Here is a 24,774-nt window from a genome sequence, read left to right as displayed (position 1 = left end):
AGATAAGGCTTGGTGTAGCTATGACTCAGGTGGTTTCTTTCCCTCCTGCTGCCTCAGCGGCTGGGCTCTCCTTGCTTCTCTCTTTCTTTCCTTCTCCTTTCCTTCTTCTCCTTCCCTCCTCCTCCTTTCCTTTCTCTTCCTTTCCTTCCTTCTTTCCTTTTATTGAGGTGCAAGTCACATAATATAAAATTAACCACTTAAAAATGAGCAATTCGTTGGCATTGAGTACATTCAAAATGCTGCACAACCCCCACTTCTAACCAGTTCCAAAACATTTTCATCACTCCCAAAGGGAAGCCAGCAGTAACTCCCTATTCCCCCTCCTCTCAGCCCTGGCAACCATCAAACTGTTCTCTGTCTCTATATAGTTACCCATTCTGGATATTTCCCAGAAGTGAAATCATACAATATGTGATCTTTTGTGTTCAGGGTCTTTTAGGTACCATATTGTTTTCAAGTTTATCCATGCTGCAGCGTGTCAGTACTTCACTCCTTTTTATGACTAACATTCCATTGTATGGATATGTTATACCTGGTTTATCCCTTCATTCATTCACAGATATTTGGGTCCTGTTTTCTTTTTAAAGAACCGATGTCAGATGATACACCTCCTTTGTTCAAATCTCCCATATGACCAAGACTGGAAGCTGAAGTCCCACTAACAGCTTTAAGGGCTGTGACCTGTGTCCACGTTTCCTCTTTGACATCACATTCTTCTGCCCTCCTCACTTGCTCTAGTTTGATCACACAGTCTTCCTAGCTGTACTGAACATGCTAAGCATACACCTTCCCTAAGGTCTTTGCACTGACTGTGACTTTTGACTGAATAGGTATCCCCACGACTTACTCCTTTACTTCATTCTACTGTTGCTTAAATGTTACCTTTCCATTGAGTCTTCTGTGATCATCCTGTTTACAACCCCTCCCCATCTGAGCACCAACCTTCCTTATTCTATTCCATTTTCTCCAAAGCATCTATCATTTTCCAACCATGTATAACTTACATAATAAGTTATATTGATCGTGTTTACTTATTTTTTGTCTTCTCCCTTCTCCACTACCACAAGAATGTTGTACGAAATCAGCAATTTTCTGTTTTGTTTATTGATGCATTCTAAGCCTCAGTAAGCCTGGGAGATAACCAGCACTCAAAAAATATTTGGTGACTGAATGAATTAACGATGAAGGGGGAAACCATATGGAGTACAAGCCACCTGGCACAGGGCAGGGAACACAGGCTGAGATTCTCAGAGGATTTTCATGCACTTTTCCTCTTCATGCTGTTCCGTGAGTCCAGCTTCCATATCCCCTTTCTTTCCCATCCAGACCATTTACAGCACTCTTCATTCCTTCTCTAGCCTGGTCTCATCCATTTCTCTGATGATGTAAACACAGGATAAACATCTTTCCTGGGTGGAACTGTCTGATAGAGAGGAACCAACCTTTTCTGAAAGGAAAAAGCCAAGATGTCGTTGTATTAAGTATTTTGATCAATCTATGACTATTTCTTACCTATATCTTCTGGCTCTATCCTGGAAAAGACCTATTGGATTTCTGGGTTTTTTAATGGCATAACTGGTTTAAGATAGATCCATCTACTTCTTATTTATAACTTTATAGATTTTAGGATTTATGATCCTAAGGAATTATGCCAATCACTGAGGTCATTAATCATTGTATTTCGACAAATTTAAGATACCATACATTCAAAGTTGTACCAGTATTTTATTTATCTCCAAGAAAGGAAAAACTGCTGCTAATTAATCTATGATGTGAAGCTTTCTTCTTCTTCTTCTTATTTTCTTCTTTCTTCTTCTTCTTCTTTTGGAGATTTTAGTACTCCTTTATCAGTATGTGATAGAATAAATTACAAAATATCAGTAAGGATATAGAAGATTTAAGTGACATTCTCACCAACTTGACCTGACATATTTAGATGATCCAGTAACTGTAGAGTACACATTCTTTACAAGTGCACATTGAACATTCACCAAGATATATCTTATGTTACTGGGCCGTACATAAAACTAAGAAATAATACCATTTACAAGAAAATCAAAGTGTAAACTACTTAGGGATAAATAAATTTAACAAAAAATGTGCAAAACCTGTACAATGAAAACCATAAAATATTATAGAGAGAAATTAAATATCTAAATAAATGGAATGGTAAATTGTTCATGGATTGGAAGCCTCTATATTATTATTATGTCTACCCTCTCTAAAGTTACGGCCATCCAGTCAAAACTCCCGTAGGATAATTTTAAAAGAATTTACAAGCTGGTTGTAAAGTTAATGTGAAATTGCAAAGGATATAGAAGAGCCAAAATGATCCTGAAAAAGGATACTGGAAGACTTCACTACTTGATTTCAAGAATTACTAAGAAGCTCTACAGTCATCAAGATAGTGTAACATTGGTGTAAATAGATGAATGGGACCCAATAGAATGCAGAAATAGACTCACACATATACAATTAATTGATTTTCAACAAAGGCGCCAGGAAAATTCAATGGGGAAAATGACAGTCATGTCAACAAATGTGACTGGAACAACTAGGTATCTATATGAAAAAATTCTCATTGTATATTACATTTGTAGTATGTATTTACGACAAATTACAATTTTGAGTCCATGTTATCCATGCCCTAGGAAATAATTTGTTCTGCATGCAACTGCTATATGAGCTCTCTCAAATCTTAGGAGTTGTATTTATTAAGTGAAGCTTATTAAAGGGCTGCAATTGCATTGAGGACACAAGGGCATCATTTAGAAGATAGTTTGAAGCATTAAATACTATTTTACTTTCTGGGGGATATAAGAATGACCTATTTTTATTTATTTTTAAAAATTTAAATTCAATTAATTAACATGTAGTGTATTATTAGTTTCAGAGGTAGAGTTCAGTGATTCATCAGTCTTTGCTTTCTTACCATTTAGCACTCGGTTGTTGCCTTGTAAAAAAATATGTAATTTTAGTCACTCTTCCAAAGACAAATATTTGCTTCTCTAATAGCAGATTTGCATCCCACCGTTGTTCTGTGCCTTTCTGTGAACACATTAACTTTTATTTCATTGCTGAATCATAGTGCAATCTTTCTAAAGATATTTGAGTTGTAATTAAAAACACATGTAGTAACAGCCATGCATACAGTTCCAAGTAGGGGCACGACTGGAAGGGACTGCACAGGAAGGGACTACAGCACCAGGGGCTGACTTGGTGATGTAATTATCAGACTCTATGGATCATAAAACATGTTGTAATTTCAGAGATATTAAAATGTGGGGGAAAAAAAGCCAAACCACAAATGTGTCTTAGAGTCAACGAAATGGGTTAGCAATTTAGGAATCCCAATTGGGTTTTTTTGTTTTGTTTTGTTTTGTTTCCCCCTCCTACAGAGGAGCAGATACAAAGTTGCAATCACAGAGATCTCCAAGTGAGCTGTGATTCTCTGCGTGAGCCTCCCTTTGCTCATTGGATATGCTTGACCATATCAGAAAGCGCAGCTAGCATTCTTTTGGGTGTGTGGGGGTAGAGCTGAATTTTAAGGGAAATGGCTGCCATGGCGGCATTTGGGAATTGGGGTAGCCAATTATGCTTCTGGGCAGATCAATTGCTTTAATGTTCTCCTATACATTATGTAGGAGTGGCAGCCCTAAAATAACCACCTAATGGTCCTAGTCTGCTTTCTGGATGTGTGTGGGGTAAACTGACTTCCTCATGCCACATACTCTTTGAAATATTGTCAGATCATTGTGCATCCTTCACTTTTCTCACTTTCTTCAACCATCTCTCCAAACTTCTGAAAGCTTGTGATAAACTTCAACATTATTCAGAGTATTTATTGCACATGCATTTTGCTATGGTCTGAATGTTTGTGCCTCCCTCCTCCTCAGATTTGTATGTTGAAACCTAAACCCGAAGGTGATGGTATTAGGTGGGGCCTCTGAGAGGTGGGTAGGCCATGAGGGCCGCGTCCTCATGAATGGGATTCGTGCCTTTATAAAAGAGGTTCCAGAGAGATCCCTTGCCTCTCTCCCATGTGAGGATACAGGGAGAGGTTGGCTGTCTGCAACCCAGAAGAGAGCCTTCACCAGAGTGTGACCATACTGACATGTGGATCTCGGACGGTCTGGCCTTCAGAGTGGTGAGAAATACATTTCCGTTGCTTATAAGCTATCCAGTCTGTGGTGTTTTGTTATAGGGCCTGGACAGACTGAGACACATTTATTATTTGAAAAATAATAATGCAATAGCAAAAACCACTTCCAGAGTGCATCTATTGCTGGTATTGTGCTGAGCACAATATTTGTTGCTCAAGACAGCCCTCTGAAGTAGGTACAATTATTGTACCATTTGAATGATGACAAAAACTGAAGCTCAGAGAGGATTAGTAACTTTCCCATGGCTGTACAACTCGTAGCATAGTTGGATCTGAGTTTCAAAACCAAATCTCCTTGTAATTAATAGCCATTTTTATATAGTTCTGTATAAGGAACTTGTGAAAGTGATATAATAAAAATACCTCCAGATGAGCAGAGCCTTTGTTTCAGACTGGTGCCCCAAGGACATTATGTACTTATTCTAATGGTTCTTCTGCTATTTGGGACACTTTTGGAGCCCCCTTTTGGAATTGTCTTCAGGACCTGAATTTTGAGTATCATCCTTATATTAATCATTACTCATCCTTTGAGATCAGATTTGATTGTTTGAAGGACCCTAATGAGACAGATGTACCAACTAAGGCACAGGATCACTATGCTTTCAGTCATAAGGAAATGACCAGTTTCCTTGCGTCAAAGGAGAGGCATCCTTGGATGTGTATGATCTTCCTTGGGTCATGATGGTTTGAGAGACATGAGACATTGATGTAAATGCAACTAGCAGGAGTCAAAAAACAGAACATACACTGACTTCATTTATCAATATTAGCCATTTGCGTCGCACTTCTGTTTTGTTGGTACACACCAGGGACCTCAAATTAGCTGCTCAAGGCAGTACACAGCTCCCGGAAGTATTTCTATGGTCCTTTCAGTGCACCCATTCAGTGTGTTAATAGGCTATAGAATTAGGCAGCTTTTAGGCTTGGTGGGCAAATAAGCAATTTAGTCCCAATTGTCCTATATCCACCCACTCAGGGTGTTTACGTTAATCCCACACCCTCTGAAGGCATTGGGCTTTTGACCCCTGGTGTTCCAGCTCTTTTGTCTAAAGGAATTTTGAATAATAGGCATTTACTCAGTTCAAACACACACGTACACACACACACCCCTTAGGGTATTTCATGTCCCAGTTCAAACTTAAAGCTTAAGCTACACCCAGCTAAAAATAATTCTCCCTTTTCCTGAATTTTTCTAAAATTTCAGTGAACCCCCCTTTGCACTCCCAAGCAGCGGTCTTCTGCTGTAGCTCTTTGTAAAACAGTTCTCATATTGCTTCAGAGGCTGAGTCTTCGTCAGCAGAGGTGGTCCTGTGCAGATGAGGCTGGGGCCCTTCCAAATCTGCTTCCTTTTTGAAACAGCAGGAAATATTCCCAAGTGTTTGGACCTTTCATTCATACTTTCTCCTTGCCCCTTTGCTAGCCTGGTTGTCTTGGTTTAGACATTAGTCTTGGATTCTGATGCTTGTTACTGACTCTGCTGAATTTTGAGGCATCTCTTGCTCATGCCCTGATTCCTAGTATTGCCTTACCCAGGTCTACATTAACTCTATGCCTGCTAGGCTTTGGTGGCCTGTCTCTGCTTCTCATTATATGATTCTGGGCTACGTCCTCTTCTTCTTGGGGCTGCTACCTCAAATGAACCATACCTACCACCATAAGGAGAACTGGGACAGAACTGAGGACAGGATTCCATGGAGCATCTGCCTTTATAGCCCCCTAGTATCTAGCACTGGTCTTTGTATAAGCAGAGCCTTGACAGAAATTTGTTGATGGAATAAATTAAAAAACAATGCAGTTACAGTAGCATTTCATGATGTGGAAAGGAAAGTATTTAGTCAACTAATATTGGATGTACCTCTTTAGAGGAGGCACCATGGGAGATGCTGAGGATTCAGAGATGGAAAGTTTGGGTCTCTTTCCTCAAGAAATGTACATACTACTTGAAGTCTAGAGCTAGAGGGGAAGTCTGGGTGGTCATTTTGGACAGAGATGATAGAGAATTTACTAAACTGTGAGCCTTAATCCCAGGTCCTGTGCCAAACAAATCTTGAATATGTTAGGGGGGGGCTACAATTTCTGAGCTGGAAAGATTCTTGAGAAAAACTGGAGAAGTCCTCTCTTGGGTCTTGATGCTGGCTGAAGAATGGTGGTCCCTGAGGGAGGGGGGGTGCTGGGTGAAGGGCTTGGCCAGGGAGACATGTAACACCCATATGAGATCATGAGCGGGTTTCCCAGGGCTGTCCAATCTACCTTTAGTTAATTTTTTTTTGGGGGGGGCAGATATTGGTTAGAAAGGAGGTTTTTGTTTTGTTTTTCCCATATGGGAATTAAAAAAAATCACACAGCCTCCTGGAGATCAGTCTCTTACTGGCTTGGCATGACTTTTAAAAATAATGAATCTGTTGTGATATGCAACTGAAATTCTGACATTTTTTTAAAAGGGGGCCCCAACTTTTACCAGTAAACTTGAGCTTTTTCTAAACGTCACAGATAGTGTGGTCAAAGTAGTTTTGGTTATGAAGCAAGCTCTAAAAAACCAGAACAACCAAAGTGATCTTCCTCTATATACACTGTAAGTTATCTACCACAGCATCTCATCGGAGAGGTGGCCTTGAGAGCTCATGTAAGTAGGTTATCCGATCATCTCACCAGCACAAGAACTCTCTGGCTGCCACCAGTGACATGAGCCCGGAGTGGGGTGGAGGGAAATGCAGGTGGATTGCATTTGGAGGTCTGGGTTGCTGTTGGCCGCTCTGTCTCTTGCCATTGCCAAGCACAGGCCATCTTCCTCCGTGAAAGGTTGTTACCCAAGGGGAACACTGTCCCAAGCTGTTGACATGCTGTATGTCAAGGCAGCACAGCTCAAAGCAACAATTCCAGTAAGTATTGGGCTCTGCTTAAAATGATGGCCGAAAAGACATTTGTCATTCTGGATGAAACTTAGTTCTCTTTGTTTTATTGTAGGAAGACCACATAAAAAATATACGATTATTAAAAAAGAAAACAAAAAAGCTATTTACGGTAAGCCAGAGGGTTTATGTCTTTTTCGTTTTTCTACTTGCTTGATGCTTTCTCCCCTGCATTTTAATTTTTCCAGATGGCCATTAAGTAATAATCAGGTGGGTATTTCAGCGACATTTTACAAAAGCTATTGGTGCTTTACCTTAGGCAATTTCTTATATGTCATTTATAGAAAAGCTGCAGATTCCAAGAACAGCTTCTGTCCTTCTTCATGGAAGATGTTTTTGGTCAACTCCAGTTACAAGTCTGCAGGGAAATACATTTTGTGGAAGAACTTCATAGCCTTAGGCAGCAGTTGAGCTGCTGCGTAAGTATGCACAGCAAATACGGTGAGTTTGAGCCTAGAAACCTACCTAGAAACCAGCATGTAGGAAGCTGTCTCCACACGGAAGGGTGAGTAAACGGGGCTTTCTAATTGTTGGCTTGTGGTCCAAATGGACAGTTTATCGTCAGTGAACCAGCACTGAATAAGCATGTATAACTCATAATGCCACTTTGTTTATTATTTCTTACAGAGTGGCACCTCAGACATATTGAAGGTCTAAAATGACACAGAATGATCCTCAATGTTTATTTACTTATCATCTCCCAAGAGATTCATTCATTTACTTAATAAATATTTTTTAAGTTTGCCAGACACTATTCTAGGCTCGCTCGCTCTTTCTTTTTCTTTCTTTCTTTCTTTCTTTCTTTCTTTCTTTCTTTCTTTCTTTCTTTCTTTCTTTCTCTTTCTTTCTTTCTCTTTCTTTCTTTCTTTCTTTCTTTCTTTCTTTCTTTCTTTCCTACTCATATTGATGAGGGCTGTTAGATTACTTTTTTCTTAGTTATTTAACTAATTTTTTAAAATAGTTATGTCCTTTTTAAGGCATAGTCTCAGTCAAAACTTTACAAACTTTTAAAAAGGGCAGTATGTCTTCTTTGGTGCTTAAATTACGTGATGCTGCGGTATGGTCATGGTCACCATAAACAATGCGGAACTCATTAGGAAGGTAAAAGTGACCAAACTTCTCTATAAATATCCACAGTAATAAAGACCAGTGCAGAAAAATGAAACAAAACAAAGCAAAACAATTAAGCCAGGATGCGTGCAATAGTAGTTGACTTGCCTCTGTGGGGAGTGGTGGATCTTTTCTGTGATCTTGTTCGGGTTCCAAGGATGCCTTCTCAGCCTCTTGTGATTGCACCTTGCAGGAGGTGAGACAGTGGAGCAGTGATAATTATGACGGTCCTTGGGTTGCCAGGTGGAGACGAGCTCTCTACTCTGGGGTATTATGGTCACTGAGACTTAAACGCTGGGCAGTTGGAGGCGGATTTTTATTTCTTTTTTTTTTAATGTTATGTTAATCACCATACATTACATCATTAGTTTTTGATGTAGTGGTCCATGATTCATTGTTTGCATATAACACCCAGTGCTCCATTCAATACGTGTCCTCCTTAATACCCATCACCAGGCTAACCCATCCCCCCACCTCCCTCCCCTCTAGAACCCTCAGTTTGTTTCTCAGAGTCCATAGTCTCTCATGCTTCGGATTTTTATTTCTTAAGAGCTAGGATGTCTTTTCCTTGTGGTCCATAAAAGTGCTCAGGATCTCAAGTTGCAGACCACAGCACAGTGGCATTTTATGCGGGTGAGTTGATCAGTTAGGTAAAGAATTTACACTCCTTCTCCTTTTGCCTTCTCCTTTTCTTTGGTTAGTTTGTATTTAAGTTATGTCCTTGTTTGAGACTTGGGTTGCATGGCGTTTCATAAACTCTCCTATTCCATTCAAATAAGTGCAATGAGAAGAATTACCAACTGGTACCTCTGTAGAAGAGAGAGAATGCTCTGGGCCAGTTCCCTTGCCTAAACTCGGGGAAAGAAACTTACTTATCTTTGGCTTTTTCTATCTTGACCTATGAGGTCATCTTATTAAGACAGTGAATAGTAGGGTGCCTGGGTGGCTCAATCAGTTAAGCGTCTGCCTTCAGCTTAGGTTGTGATCCCGGGGTCCTGGGATCGAGCCCCACGTCGTTGGGCTCCCTGCTGAGTGGGGAGTCTTCTTCTCCCTCTACCCTTCCCCCACTGCTCGTGATCTCGCTTTCTTGTTCTCTCCCTCGCTCTCTCTATCTCAAATAAATAAATAAAATCTTAAAAAAAAAGACAGTAAATAGTATAGTCTCTTAAATTTAAGCTGAATTATCATATAATTTTATATTTCATTCCCCCTAAACTTAAGTTATTATTACCCCCCAGTAAGAGCATTTTCACCGCTGAAAGATTTGAAGAGAAAGAGAATATCCCTTGAAGGACTTGATATAGGGGAAATAATGCGATGTGAGTCAGTCACTATAGGCTAGAGTGAGTCTAAAGGAACAAGCTAGCTGCTCCCTGGATTTCAGTGTCTGGTGACAGGCATCCTTTTCAGCCTGGTTTTGTTTGTCTTTTTGTTTTTGTTTGTTTTGTTTTTTAAGTGAATTCTGTTTTTCTCCTTTTTTTTTTTTTTTGTTTTAACCCTGGCTCCTCTGTGTAGGTGCTATTCATTGCATTAGCCATCCGATTTAATTTAACGTTATTTCAAATGAAGTTGATGGTGAGGCACTAGAATAAATCCTTGCCTGATACTGTAGCGTCTCTGGACATCTGGAACCCCTAAGCCATGTCTGTTTTCCCATCAGTTCGGTTTCCTCGCCTCAAATAGCTAGAGAACACATAATGATAGCTGTAAGCGAAACCAAGCAATGTTCTAGAGGAAACATTTAGAAAATATACAACTATCTAGGGACTCTGGTTTACCTTGATTTGTTTTTGGAGTTATTGTTGTTGTTGTTGTTTTCCTGAAGAGACCTGTCAGTCAAGACGCTTCTGTCCGTAAAGATATTCTTTCAGGGACGTGGGCCACACGGCGGAGGGGAGCAGCGGGGCGCCTCTCACGCAGGTTTGGCTACTTACCAAGGTGGCTGGCCCCCCCTTGTGGCCACATACGAGCACACATCCAATCAACCTCCCCAAGCGCCGCCTAATTCGGGGCTCTCCTTACTTTCTCCCACCTGAAGCCAAGCGTTGCTAGCTCCAGTTAATTTGTTTCACAAACTGTGGAGTTTATGCCCTGGGGTAAAGCAAACACTTCTGTGAAACTGAAAAAGAAAACCAGAGGATGAGCCTGAGCTTTGGAAAGCCTTCTCAGACATTGTTCTAGGGAAATAGGTGCTTGCCTTGCGTTTACTCTTTTGCCCAGTCATAATTTTGCATTTTTGAAAACAGAAGCTGGTATCTGTTTAATATAAATTTACCGAGCATCTGCTCTTGTCAGTGAATGATTTCTTCTTACGAATATCTTCTTCTCATGAATAAGAAGGGAAGCGAAAGAGACAAAATCGAGCTTTCCTGAAAATGGTGTTGTGAAGACAAACGAAAACCCAATCACCTGAAACAAAATGGTGAAAAGAAACAAGTCAGTTTTGTAAACTAACTTTTTGCAAGCTGGCTTACAGCAGGGCGGCCTGCTTCTGTATTTTCCCGGTCTGTGCTGAGTGAGAAAGGCCAGTGTGATTTGGTCCCTGCTCTCTGGAGGGGCAGCGATGGCAGGGGAGAAGCTTGTATGAAACGACACACCCTATTCAGGAAGCTGCAAGTAGTTGAGTGGGAATGGGAAGTGGCTTGGGGAATGGGAAGAGGAGGCTGGTTGGTTAGACTTTTAGCCAGGAGACGCTGGTAAGGGCCTGGTTGAGTAAGGCATGATAGCACTAGCCATGGATAAGGACTGTATCCTGAAGAGAATGTAAAGCCACTGAAGGGCGTGGCATGATCAGTTCTGTATGTTTCCGAAAGACCTCGTTGGTGACGGTAGAGGGTTGTAGCTGGGGGGTGAGGCTCGAGGGAGAAGAAACAATGAGAAGAGCATTGCAATAATGCGCCTGGAGTAGAGTGTTGGCACTCTAGTGTCATAGGGAAGGGCGAGGAGAGTCTGAGGAGGAGAGTAGAGTCTGGGGTTCTTACTTGGGGGGCTGAGTGGGGGGGGGGTCGTTTATTAACAGTATAGAAGGAGGAAGCTTGGAGGAAGGTAAACAAGTTGCTTTAGACCTGCTAAAAGTTTCAGAGTCCCATGCATCAGCATAATCATAAAACTAGTACATACATTTTCCATATATATTTTTGTGTGTGTTTAATATTTATGATGTATTTGTTAACAGTATTGAGATATAGTTGATACACAATTAACTGAACATGTTTAAAGTGTATGATTTGGTAGTTTTGACATACATATACACTTCTGAAGCCATCACCACAATTAAGATAATGAACATATCCATCAGTCCCCAAAGTTTCTTTGTGCCCCTTTGTGATCCCCTCCCTCTCTGCCCCTGTCCCTCTGTCCCCAGAGAACCACTGATCTGCCTTTTGTCACTATAGCTTTGTTTCCATATCCTAGAATTTAATGTAAATGGTGTATGTGTTATACTCTTTTATGTCTGTTTTTTCCACCCAGCATAATTATTTTGATTCATTCATGTTACTGAGTGTATCAATAATTTATTCCTTTTTTATTGCCAAGTAGTATTCCATTATAATGATATACTACAATTTATTTATCTGTTCACCTACTGTTGGTTATCTCTTCCCAGTTTTTGGCTATCACAAATAAAGCTGTTATGAGTACTCAGGTACAAGTTTTGGGACAGATATTCTCATTTCTCTTGGGTAATACATAGGAATGGAATAGAGGGACTATAGGTCAGGTGTACATTTTGTAAAAGATGGCCAAATTGTTTTCTAAAGCAGTTTGTACCATTTTACATTTTTCACCAGTAGTGTGTGAGAGTTCAGTATCCTTGCTATCACGTGGTATAGTCAATGTTTACCGATGCCAGCCCGTGTAGGTGGAGGGTGGTGGTATCACATTGTGTTTTCAGTTTGCATCTCCTCATTAATGGGGTTGAGCATCTCTTGATTTGCCTGTTTACCAACAATGTATCTTCTTTGGTGAAGTGTCTGTTTGGATATTTTGCCTGTGAAAAAAAATTAGTTTGGTTATTTTCTTACTGAGTTTTGAGTATGTGTGTCTTAAAATATATTCTGCATGCAAATCTTTGATCAGATACATAATTTGCAAATATTTTCTCCTGGCCTATGACATCTTCTCATTATTTTAAAAGTGTCTTTTGAAGAGAAGACATTTTACATTATTTTATTTTATTTTTTAAGATTTTTTTATTTTATTTATTTGACAGAGAGAGACACAGCGAGAGAGGGAACACAAGCATTTTTGAAAATGCCACATGGAGTGGGAGAGGGAGAAGCAGGCTTCCCGCGGAGCAGGGAGCCCGATGCGGGGCTTGATCCCAGGACCCTGCGATCATGACCTGAGCCGAAGGCAGACGCCTAATGATTGAGCCACCCAGGTGCCCCCATTTTACATTTTTAAAATTTTATTTTTATTTATTTGAGAGAGAGCAAGAAAGAGAGAGAGAGAGCCAGTGCGGGCTGGGGGTGGGGTGGGCAGAGGGGGAAGGAGAAGCAGGGAGCTCGATGTGGAGCTTGATCACAGACCTGAGTGGAAGGCAGATGCTTAACTGATAAGCCACCCAGGTGCTCTGACATTTTACATTTTGATGATGTCCAATTTATCAATTTTTTCTTCAGTGAATCATAAAATCATACCTTTTGTGCCATATTTAAGAAATCTATATTTAACACAAGGTCACAAAGAATTTTTACTATGTTTTCATCTAGAATTTTTCTAGTTTTAGGTTTCCCATTTAGGTCAATGCCTTTTTGCATCTATTGGGATGATCATGTGATTTTTATTTTTTAAGCAATTGATACAAATTACATTGATTTTCAAAGTTAAACCAACTTTGGATTTCTGGGATGTACTCTATCTGGTAATAATGTGTTATCCCTATCATGTATTGTTAGGTTCAATTTGCTAAAATTTTGTTAACAATTTTTGCATCTACATTTACGAGGGACATTAGTCTGTAGTTTTCTTGACTTGTAATATCGTTGTCTCATTTTTGGAATTAGTATAATGCTGGTCTCATTAAGTAAGTTGGAAAGTATTCTCTCCTCTTGAATTTTCTGGAAGGAGTGCATAGAATTGGTCCTTTGAAGCCGTTTTTGAAGCCAATGGTCCAGTGAAGCCATTTTTGCCTAGAGTTTTCTTTTTTTTTTAAAAGATTTTATTTATTTATTTGAGTGCGTGCGCGCGAGAAAGTGAGAAACAGCATGAGAGGGGAGAGGGTCAGAGGGAGAAGCAGGCTCCCCACTGAGCCAGAAGCTTGATGTGGAACTTGATCCAAGGACTCCGGGATCATGACCTGAGCCGAAGGCAGTTACTTAACCAACTGAGCCACCCAGGCGTCCCTAGAGTTTTCTTTGTGGGAAGATTTTAAGCTAAATATTCTATTTTTTTAATAGATGCAAGGCTAGTCAGGTTATCGATTTCTTTTTGAGTGAGCTTTGATAGCTTGTGTTTTTCAATGATTATTCATTTCATCAGATCTACCAAATCTTAGCCACCAAGTTATTTACGCTATTTCCTCACTTTTTAATGTTTTGTATAGTATAGGAAGATGTCACTTCTCTCATTCTCAATATTGGTATTTTTTGTCTTCACCCTTTTTTCTGAAATTTTATTGAAATTCATCAATTTTATTGATTTCTCAAAGAACCAGTTTTTAGTTTAATTGATTTTCTCTATTATTTTCTGTTTCAATTTCCCTGATTTCCATTCTGAACTTTATTATTCCTTTCTTCTGTTACATTTGAGTTTAATCTACTCTTTTCTTTCTGGTTTCTTACATTGAAAGCTTGGGTCACTAACTCGAGATCTTTCAGTGTTTTCTTAAGGTGGAAGCTGAAGTTATCAGTTTGAGGTTTTTTGTTTTTTTTTTTAATCTTTTCAGTACAGGAGTTTAGCGTTATAAATTTCCCTTTTGGTACAACTTGAGCTACATCCCACAATCTTTGATATGTTGTGCTTTATTTTCATTCACTTTGAAATACTTTCTAATTTCCTTTTTGATTTCTTCTTTGATCCATCGGTTATTTGGAAGGGTATCATTCAGTGTCTGTATATTTGGGGATTGTTCCAGATGCCTTTTTGATTTTGATTTCTAATTTGATTTTATTCTGGTCAGAGAGCATCCTTTATATGACTCAAATCCTCTTGTATTTATTGAGCCATGTTTGTGGCCCAGAATTTGGTTAATTTTGGTAAAAGTTCTTTGTGTATTTGAAAAGAATAGCTGTCTTGCTGTTTGGTGGGCTTTTCTAGAAATATCCACTAGATCAATTGGTGGTTACTGTTTTTCAATTTTTCTATATCTTTGCTGATTTTCTTTCTACTTATTTTATCAATTATTGACATCTCTGACATTAACTGTGGCTTCTTCTGTTTCTCCTTGAAGTTCTATCAGTATTCATGGTAGATGTTCATGTATTTTGAAATTCTGCTATTAGGTGCATAAGTATTTATGATTGCAAAGTTATCTTGATGAATTGACCCTTTTATTTTATAAAAGTACCCTATTGTCCTTAATAATACTCTTTGTTCTGAAACCTACTTTTTCTGATACAAATAGAACCACTTCAGCTTTCTTTTGATTAGTATTAGCATGATATATTTCTCAGTCCTTTTACACTTATTTGTGCCTTTTAGTTGCAGTGGATTTCTTATAGGCAGCACATATTTAGGTTGTGTGTGTATTTATCCACTCTATCTTTTTATTCGTAGATTTAAGCCATTTAGTTTTAAGTGATTGGGTTTTAATATGGTTGGAGTTAAATCTACCACCCTGCTTGTCTTCTATTTACCCAGCCTGTTCTTTGTTCCATTTTCCTCTTTTTCTGACTTCTTCCTGATTTTTAAAATGATTTCATTTTATCCCTTTTGTTAACTTAATAGTTAGTTATAGCTCTTTGTGTTTTGCCATTTTTGAGACTCTTCATTCTTTTGTGTAGAACCAGGTTTCTATCTGGCATTATTTTCCTTTTCTTTGAAGGATTTCCTTTAACATATCTTGTAGTACAGTTCTATTGGGGATGAATTCTTTAGGTTTTTTCTTTTCTCCTCTTCTTCCTTCTTCTTGCAATTTATTTGTTAAAGATATTGGGTCATTTGCCTTACAAAGTTTCTCATAGTCTGTATTTTGATGATTGAATTTTCATAGATTCATTTAATATTTTTTTTCTTTATTTTCCATACATTGGTAATTATGCATAGATTCTTGATCAAATTCAGGCTTGATATTTCAGCTGAACCACTTCATATGTAGTGTTGTGTATTTTTCATCAGAGGCACATAGTATATGGCATTTATGTTTATCATGTTAGCAGTCATTAATTATTATCTAGATCTATTTATTCATAAGGCATTGCAAACTGATACTTTACAAATTCTATTATACCTTCTTTATTTATAAGTGGGGTAATTCCATAAATAGAACTTACCCCTTACCACTTGGCTGTCCTGAGAAACTGATCATACAAAAAAGGCAGCACAAATAGTTAATTCTTTTTCTTTACCAGTTTTCAATATAAGGAATTGCTTTTCTAACATTCTTCCAAGGCCATCAATGAGTAATTATTTTGTCTTAGTGTTATTATTAACTCATGGACTTGTATTATTTTTCATTTTTGAGGAATCTTTCTGATTTCTACAAGCTTCCTGCCTTTTGGGATTCTTTGTAAGTCCACTAAGACTGGCATCTTGGGGCACCTGGGTGGCTCAGTTGGTTAAGCGACTGCCTTCGGCTCAGGTCATGATCCTGGAGTCCCGGGATCGAGTCCCACATCAGGCTCCCTGCTCGGCGGGGGGTCTGCTTCTCCCTCTGACCCTCTTCCCTCTCGTGCTCTCTGTCTCTCATTCTCTCTCTCAAATAGATAAATAAGAATCTTAAAAAAAAAAAAAAAAGACTGGCATCTTATTGAGCCACTCCCAAGAGACTGCACCATGATAATTTTCATGGTAGACCATTTGGTCTGGAATTCCAGTACCATTGTATTTGAATGTCATCTCCTTGTTTTTGGTAACATTCTAGGCATTTTGCAGTACCTAATAAAATATTACATATTAAAATAGTCTGATTTGGGTGATTAAGATGGTATAATTATTCAAAGGAAATAAGTTATGGGTGATGTAAACATTTTTATTTTTATGATCTTTGCTAGCCATAGTATTTGGGTAGTTGACCTATGTATATGTAAAAAAGACATTAAAGATTCTTATAGAACTCAAATACTCTCAGACTTAAAAAGGAACTTAATAGTTGCTTAGTTGAATTTACAAAATAATTTGCCTAATTGCTAGTGATCCAAATTGAAACTGAAAAAAAAATTCCATTCATTTTTAAGATTTCAAGATCTACTTTAATTAACATTTTGAGAGCTTGAGTAGTAATGGTGATTAGATACATTTCTTTATATTTATTGTATGTATTTAATTTCAAAGTCTGGTAAGTCTTGACAAATAGAGTATTGGTGTCTTGATTTCTTGTAATGTGTTCAATAAGTAATTTGTATACCCAAGTGCAACTAACTTACCAACTTATGAAGCATTGCCAATTATTTATCCTGGTAATTTCAGGTTTTGTTTTTTTTTTTTTAAGATTTTATTCATTTATTTTACAGAGAGACACAGTGAGAGAGGGAACATAAGTAGGGGGAGTGGGAGAGGGAGAAGCAGGTTTCCCGCTGAGCAGGGAGCCCGATGTGGGGCTCGATCCCAGGACCCTGGGATCATGACCTGAGCCGAAGGCAGATGCTTAACGACTGAGCCACCCAGGTGCCCCAATTTCAGGTTTTTAATTGCAATTGATTGAAGTGATAAAACCAGAATTAGGAAGTGAGACCAATCCTGTGTTATTCTCTCATTAAGTGCAAAGTCCAAAACCTGTCTTCAACAATACCAATAATTTCATCTTGTGGTTGTTGGAAGAATTAAATGAGATAATATACCAAAGTTCATAGCATGTAGTAGTTCCTTAAAATTGTTAGTGTCGTTTCTTATTGCTTTCTTTACACAGAACACTAATTTTCTTCCAATTATATTTTCTCAACAATTTCCAAAGGAGTGGTTCACCTAAACAACAAATTCCTTTTCAGTGCCAATGTTAGTGTTAACTTGCATAATATGTATAATTTACAGTAATTCTTTAAAGATAAAGAGATCATTTTTGAATAATTGAATATATTATTCAATGTAATTGATTTTTGAATAATTAAAAATATTAAATAAATATATTTAAACCAATATATTTGGTAATATATATTTTCTAATGATAATATAGAATAAATATATTTTCTAATGATATTATAGAATCTCTTTGTTGACGAATTTACTCCTTGGTTAGTGATATATAACTTTTCTATCAAAATTATGGGGCACAGCTCTATCCTTCCAGGTGCTAAATTACATGGACTTATTCTCTTTTTATTGATATATGATTGATGTATAACATCTTATTAGCAACATAATGATTCGGTATTTGTATCAACTGTGAAATGATCACCACAGTAAGTCCAGTTAAACTCCATGCATGGACTCATTCTGATAAACAGTTACACTGAGAATTTTTAAAAATCTGCAATAAAGTTATACTACCCTAGTATCTGTATTTAAGGTATGGAAACTCTTTCTAGTTTTTTCTATGACTGGAATGTGGAGAAATGTTGAATGAGGGTCTAGGATTATTGTAGGTAAGCAAGATCATATACACAAATCTATGTCAGATGATTCTATTAGTTATGGAGACTATAGACATAAGACAATGTTTTGTAAACTCTTCTGATCTATATTTATTCAGGAATTGGCTATCTGTCATTTGTTTTTTAAAATTAAATGTCTGATTATGAATTTGGCTAATAGTTTAGTCATTTTCCCTCCTTTCATGCAAGCTCTTTGGACACAAATTTAATTATGCTTTCTTACACTAATTAAAAAATTTCCTTTCTAGGTTTCCTATAAACCTTTCTGGTCTTAGTAGTGTTGTATTAATGTCTTAAAGCCCATACTTTTGCCAAACTGACATTTAGTTTTTTCAAAATGGGCTACACTGATATACTTTTCTCAACTGTTATTTTAAATGCACATGAGATCGTATTTGTAAGACCTCACATAAAAAACTGCAGAAAGTTAATTAATAAGATTTGCTTAAAACTCTACATTTGCTATCATACAACAAAATTAAATTAATTTAATATTTAATTGAATCCCTTATCTATCATTTGCATTCTGGGGGAAAGAATGTTTCAGGAAACCAAGGTCATGGCCAGAGTAGGAACTGTGTTAACTGGTTTTATTTATTTATTTATTTATTTATTTGACAGAGAGAGAATGAGAGAGAGAGCACATGAGAGGGGGGAGGGTCAGAGGGAGAAGCAGACTCCCTGCCGAGCAGGGAGCCCGATGCAGGACTCGATCCAGGGACTCCAGGATCATGACCTGAGCTGAAGGCAGTCGCTTAACCAACTGAGCCACCCAGGCGCCCCGGAACTGTGTTAACTGTTAACCATTAAGGTCAACTAAAAACAAAACCAAAACCAAAAAAAAAAAAAGAAGAAGAAGACAAATTAAAAAACAAAAAGAGATGGTACAATCCATTCTGAAGTCATATGCTGAGGTCAATATAAGATTTTATGTATGATTTTATACTCTTCCAGAGGTTGTGAAAATGCTGTATATGTTTATGATAGAAGTAACATAATAGAACTCTTCAGAGAAAGAATTTGAGGTTGTTCATTTGAGAATACACTCGGAGCAATTAGTTCTCTGCAGGACTATACTGCATGTAGCTGTCTAGTCCTTGACGCACATTTTTCATTTCCTCAGAATGATCAGTGGAAACGGATTTTCCATTTGTGCTTTAGCTGTGATACACAGTACAGATTTGTATGATTATTCAAAACATGAGGAGATTGGGGTCACAAAATTACGGATTGTATCTGTTCGCCCAATTGTTTTTAACAAACCAAAATGCTCACGAGTGCCCAGGACATTCATTCTGTTATTAAACCATAGGCTTTGTGAACCCTGAAGCCGTAAGCTGGTTCTTGCATTGTATTCATTGAGTCATTCATTCAATGAACATTTATTGAGCATCTAGTATTTGCTGAATACTCTTCCAGATGCTGGAACAATAAAAACTGACTGGTAAAGTCTCTGTCCTTTGAGAACTCCTTGAAAATGCTTCCAGCCAGGTTCAGCCGGTCTCAACTTCTGCTGGGTGCTGTGTAGGAAGCAGGACTCAGGAGAAGCTGGAGCAGGGCTGGAGGCTAAGGGCCACACCGCCCGTCATTGACTCTGGCCATTTTAGCTGAGACCAGAAGGGCGTCCAAATCATCTCTGCTCACTTCAGGCTGGAGCGCTGAGCTTCCTCTGCTTGTCCCTTCTCCCTGCTCCGGCCACTTTATCTTATTCACCCTTCAAGGTGCAACTAATTGGTTTTTTCTTCTGGAAGCCTTCTGGGATCCCACAGTCAGGCTGCCTCTGCTGTCTTAGAGAAATTGTATTTTTTTTTATTACAATATTTATCACATAGTATTTGCATCACTGTCTGTCTCAGTTGATTGTGAACCAGCCCTTGTGCCCCAAGGCCATTTTTATCTTGTAGGCTACTTTTAAAAAATTAAATTAATCGGGATGCCTGGGTGGCTCAGTCGGTTAAGCATCCGAGTCTTGGTTTCGGCTGAGGTCATGGTCTCAGGGTCCAGAGATCGAGCCCCACGTGGGGCTCCTTGCTCATCGGGAGTCTACTGGAGATTCTCTCTCCTTCTGTCTCCATATGCCCCTCCCCCCACGCTCCTGTTCCCTCTCTCTTTCAAATAAACTTGAGAGTGTTGCCTGGTGTTAGTTATTCCATGACTATCCCACACTTTCTTTGAGTCCTAGTTATTCTAGTCCTACTGACAAATGGCCTGGAGTCTAGATCCTATCTGCTTTGGTCAAGTCTGTCAAATCATGCAGCCATTCCTACAGTAAAACGGCTCACCCTATGTCGTGCATCGCTTTCAGCAAATGCAACTATACACTGAAATAGAAGGTAAAGGAAATCATTCCTTTAGAAATTTCTCTTTCCAAGATAAGTCATCTGAATTGTGACTGTAAAACCTGGCTGTCCTCCTGGGTCTGTAGACATGTTTACAACAGTGAGGAAAAGGAGAACCTTCTGTGCAGGATCTTTAGTAGGAGGTCATTTACAGTAAATGGAACTCGAAACACCAGAAAGCATCCCGTAAACCAGCACAGCCCTAGTGGCAACACCAGCAGCTGTAAGTGGTTTTTGCTGTTGCTGTGGTGGTGGTGGTTTTGCCAAACCTCGTTTTCTCCTTTTCTACTCTTCTTGCTCTTCTTAGATGGAGTGAAGTCAGATGCCTTTCTTGTCCTTCCCACCCGGTGTGGGATGAACTGCAGGTCGGAGTTCTCCGGGCAGAGACATAGTCAGCAGGAATGCCTGACTGATATTTAACTTCTGTACTGTCCAGAATTTGGTTGGTTTCTTTGGCTTCCCGCTGTCGGTGTTAAACCTTTAAGCCCTAGCACATGCATGCTTGATACTATGCCATCTGACTTGCTTCTGGGCTTTGTAGTTGATCCTTTGCATCTAAGAACTTGGATATTGTGCCTTGGAATTAAGCAAGTATTGATTTTCTTGATGTTCTCTTTCATCCAATTGCAAGATTTGGACCAACTACTTTTATATTAGATGATTTCGGGTGAGAAGGAATTAGCATCTAATCAAACTCTCTATTTATAAATTAGTGGGAAGACTTCTCTAAATTCTTTCCATAGCTACTATCTTGGCTGGACTAGACTTGGTTAGTTCTAGAATTTCCTTTTGTAGTTCCAGTCTGAAAAACAAATGAAAAAGAAGCACACACGCACACACAACAAACACGGGATTTCTTCTGTTTATTATCATATCATCCATTTTCGAGTTGAAATCTCTGTCTCTGTCTCTCTCTCTCTGCCAATCAGCTTAGCCCTTTAAAGCCATCTCCAGCATTTCCCTTCTGTAATGCAGAGCAGAGATCTTTAAGCTAATCTCTCTTTGGAACTGGACTTTCAATGTTTTCAACAAGAGACTGGCTTAGTCGGAATATCTTTTCCAAGTTATGCTGGTTGTTGTTGTTGTTTTATTTTTTTTTCCAGTATAATAGAATGGTTTTAAGTACAGACTCTGGAGTCTGAATATTTGGGTTAAGATCTCAGCTCTTCCTCTTACTGTGTGAACATAGGCAGAATATTAACTTCTGTGTTCAGTTTCCTGATCTGTAAAATGAGGATAACAATAGCACCTATCTTATAGGATTGTTGGGAGGACCGAGTGCATGAATATAATCGAAGCCTTCAGATTAGTGCCTGCTACGTAATGCTAGCGTGATACCTGTTGACTGTTCTTATTTTCCCCTAACAATCTCCTCAGTATTTTTGTCTTCGCTTGAAGGGGAATTGGGATAAAGAAGAGAGGTCCCGGACCTGCTGAATTTTTACCTTCTAACGTTGATCTGGTATTTCCTTGATTTTCCTATCCACAACTCCTATTTACTCTTTTTTTTTTTTTGTCATCATGTCTTTAGCGTCTGGCACTGAAGCCTGACACACAAGAGGCACTTCACCAACTTTTGCTTAATGAATGAATAGATTCTTTCTGACTGTACTGTCTGACATTGGCTACCACTGTCCCGGATCTGTCGCTGTCTGTTTCGGCCTCCCTCCATCTGGTCTGGGTTGGAATGTCCTCTTCTTAATTCAGGGCTCTTATCACAGGGCAGTCCAATGCCATGCTTGCAAATCCTGCAAACCAGATCTTTACCGGAACGTTCTGTGTCTGCAGCTCTTCTGTGCTTACTCAGGGAAGCCCCATTGACAAGAAGGATCTCTTCCTTCCTAAGCAGTGTCTGACCCGAAAGCAGAGTCCCCATTTGGGCAGTCGTGACACCATCACCACCTTTACACCCCACAACAGCATTTGAGATGTAGCCCAAATCATTTCAGTTGTCTCCTCTTGAAAAGGAAAGGAGCCTGCATGCTGCCCATTCTCCCTGCTCTCCTCCTCCTTGTGTTTTGGCCTCAAGGGACCTGCTGGTTGACATTGGCCATGTTTTGATTCTTTCAACAAATGTTGTCATTTAGCTGCTTCCATTTTGTGAGTTTTTACTGTTATCTTTGTTGATGTGCCTGGCCCTATTTTATCACGAGGATAGGACCTCCGTGACACCTTCGGCAAGTGACTTAACCACTGGGCCTTGGCTTCCTTTTCTGTAAATTGAGAAGAATTGGCCTATACAATCTCCTTGGTCTTTTCCAGCACGAAGCTTCTATGAGTAAAGACTAAAGAGATAAATTAGACATTTTCACCTTTTTCTTCCATTTTCTCTAATGAACCCTATAGAAATGTGGGGGTGAATAGAGGACAAAGTTAATGTCCTCCCACTTGATTTCTAAGCAATTTCTGTGCTTAGATTGGGACTGGAAATTCACCTCCACAAAGGAGGCTGGCAGTTTCTCCTGGCCTGGCTACTGCCCATCTTCTCAAAATGTCAACCTGCTCCTTCTTCTTTTGAAGAAAGTAATATTTCCTGGTCCTTTCTCCTGGCAATCAATACCTGAATATTGTACTATGCAATGCACATAGCAGACAGGGTGATTTTTCAAAAAGGGGATTTTTTCTTGTCAGTTCCCACATCTTCCATGCTTCCTACATCTCCCTGCTTAGATTGCCCTAGCCATGCTGTCATTCTTTTATTTTCTGGGAAGCACTAAGTCTTTCTACCTCAGGGCCTTTGCACGCCTTCTCCTCTACCTGAGTTTTTCTCTCCTGTGCATCCTCCCCAACACCCTCTTTCCTTTCTTCACTTCCTCATACAACTGGCTCCTTCTCATTTTTCAGATCTCAATTTAAATGTCATTCTTCGAAAGAGCCTTCTCTGACCATCCCATTGAAAGTAGGTCATTCCTGTAAATTCCTATATAAACTACAGATTTCATTGTAGTTTATAATTTGTAACTTTCTGTTTTTAAATTGATTACCTGCTTCTCCCGTGAAACTATAACCTCTGTGATGACAGAAACCAACTATTATTTACCTGCCAGGGCACACCTATGCTCAGGACATTATACCTGCTCGATAAATGTTTACTGAATGGATGGGAAAGTATTATCAGAGCCTCTTCAATAATATAATCTGTGTTTTCTGTTGATTTATTAGATTTCCTGTGCTTCCTCAGCTAGAGAGATGAAAACGATTACCAGGATGAAAAGAACATTTTATGAGGTAAGTATTTCAAGTCATTGTTTTTGAGTACTCTGTTTTTTATTTTTTATTTATTTTATTTTATTTTATTTTTTGAGATATTATTTATTTATTTGACAGAGAGAGACACAGAGAGAGGGGGAACACAAGCAGGGGGAGTGGGAGAGGGAGAAGCAGGCCTCCCGCCGAGCAGGGAGCCCGATGAGGGGCTCGATCCTAGGACCCTGGGATCATGACCTGAGCCGAAGGCAGACGCTTAACGACTGAGCCACCCAGGTGCCCCGAGTACCCTATTTTTTAAAATGTGAAAATTTTCTGCTTTTATATCTCCACTTTATCTGCAGATTGGAAACAAAGGAATCTACAAAGCCATCAGTGAACTGGATATTCTTCTTTCCTGGATTAAACAATTCCTGGAAAGCATTAAGTAACTCAAGGAGCCAAGTGCATGGATTGGATTGCTATTTTGGAATATAAGGAGAACTACTGGAAATACATTTGTAAGAGTCTATTTCTTTAAAAAAGTTTTTGTACAACTTAGACGATGCAGAATAGACTATGGGAATTTAACATAATAAAGTTTTGGAGATACGTAAATTGTCACTAATATGTACATTTTTCTTTATTTTCAAAGAATGCTTTCATCCTGAACATGTCTTATTATTCCTAGATACATTGTATAAATTTAATTTAAAGCTGTATAATCAGAATTAACTCACATAATATTTGTGGAGGAAAAATGACAGCTTTCTGGGATACAGTATATTGTTATTGCAACTTACATAGATGCTATGTATATGATTATTACCTATTTAAGTGTTTGACGATTATTAATTATGCCCGGTATGAACTTAGCTCCTAACAGATTTTTTATTTTAATTAAATACACTGTCTTTCTTTCTCCTGGATGTCCTTTCTATGAAAGCATGCTAGAATTTCATGGAGTACAATGGGTGACAAGCAGATGTGATCACATAGGACAGACATGTAAATGAACTGCTTGGAATCATTTACCAGGAAGGCCTTTGACAGATGATAACTCAAGCCACAAAGACCACAAGTTACCAAGCTGAGATGATGTGGAGCTTGATAATGCTCTTTCCAGGTGCTGTGCAGTAAGGAAAGTCAACAGGGGCCAAATAAAAGCCTCAGTGCAGTTCAGATTCCTCCACAGGAAACCTTTCAGTGCTTAAAAGCCTTCCTTGCCAAGCTAGCCCTTCAGTTAAATGACTAATATGGACGGACCTCTGTGTTTGCGTTACGTGGACTTGGCCCCTCCGCTATGGTGTGCAAGGCGTGGGCTCTTGCAGGGAGCAGTGTATGGGACCCACGGCCAGTTCACTTCCGCAAAGCAT

The 24,774-nt window shown here is 38.9% G+C and overlaps 1 protein-coding gene across 1 annotated transcript; it reads left to right on the top strand.

The window, feature by feature from the left end:
* Positions 1-6,870: 6,870 nt before the first annotated feature.
* On the top strand, positions 6,871-24,348 carry IL26 (interleukin 26). Its single transcript, XM_006740001.3, has 5 exons — positions 6,871-7,041; positions 7,127-7,183; positions 7,356-7,490; positions 23,375-23,440; positions 23,764-24,348. The coding sequence occupies exons 1-5, from the start codon at positions 6,871-6,873 to the stop codon at positions 23,848-23,850; spliced, it is 516 nt and encodes a 171-aa protein (XP_006740064.1). The 3' UTR covers positions 23,851-24,348.
* The last annotated feature ends 426 nt before the right edge of the window (positions 24,349-24,774 follow it).

The sequence above is a fragment of the Leptonychotes weddellii genome, chromosome 5 (assembly GCF_054177405.1).
Source record: "Leptonychotes weddellii isolate Sample4059 chromosome 5, ASM5417740v2, whole genome shotgun sequence".
In the NCBI taxonomy this organism is placed as follows: Eukaryota; Metazoa; Chordata; class Mammalia; order Carnivora; family Phocidae; genus Leptonychotes; species Leptonychotes weddellii.
Note: the sequence above shows the minus strand (reverse complement) of the source record. Positions and strands in the feature narration are given on the sequence as shown.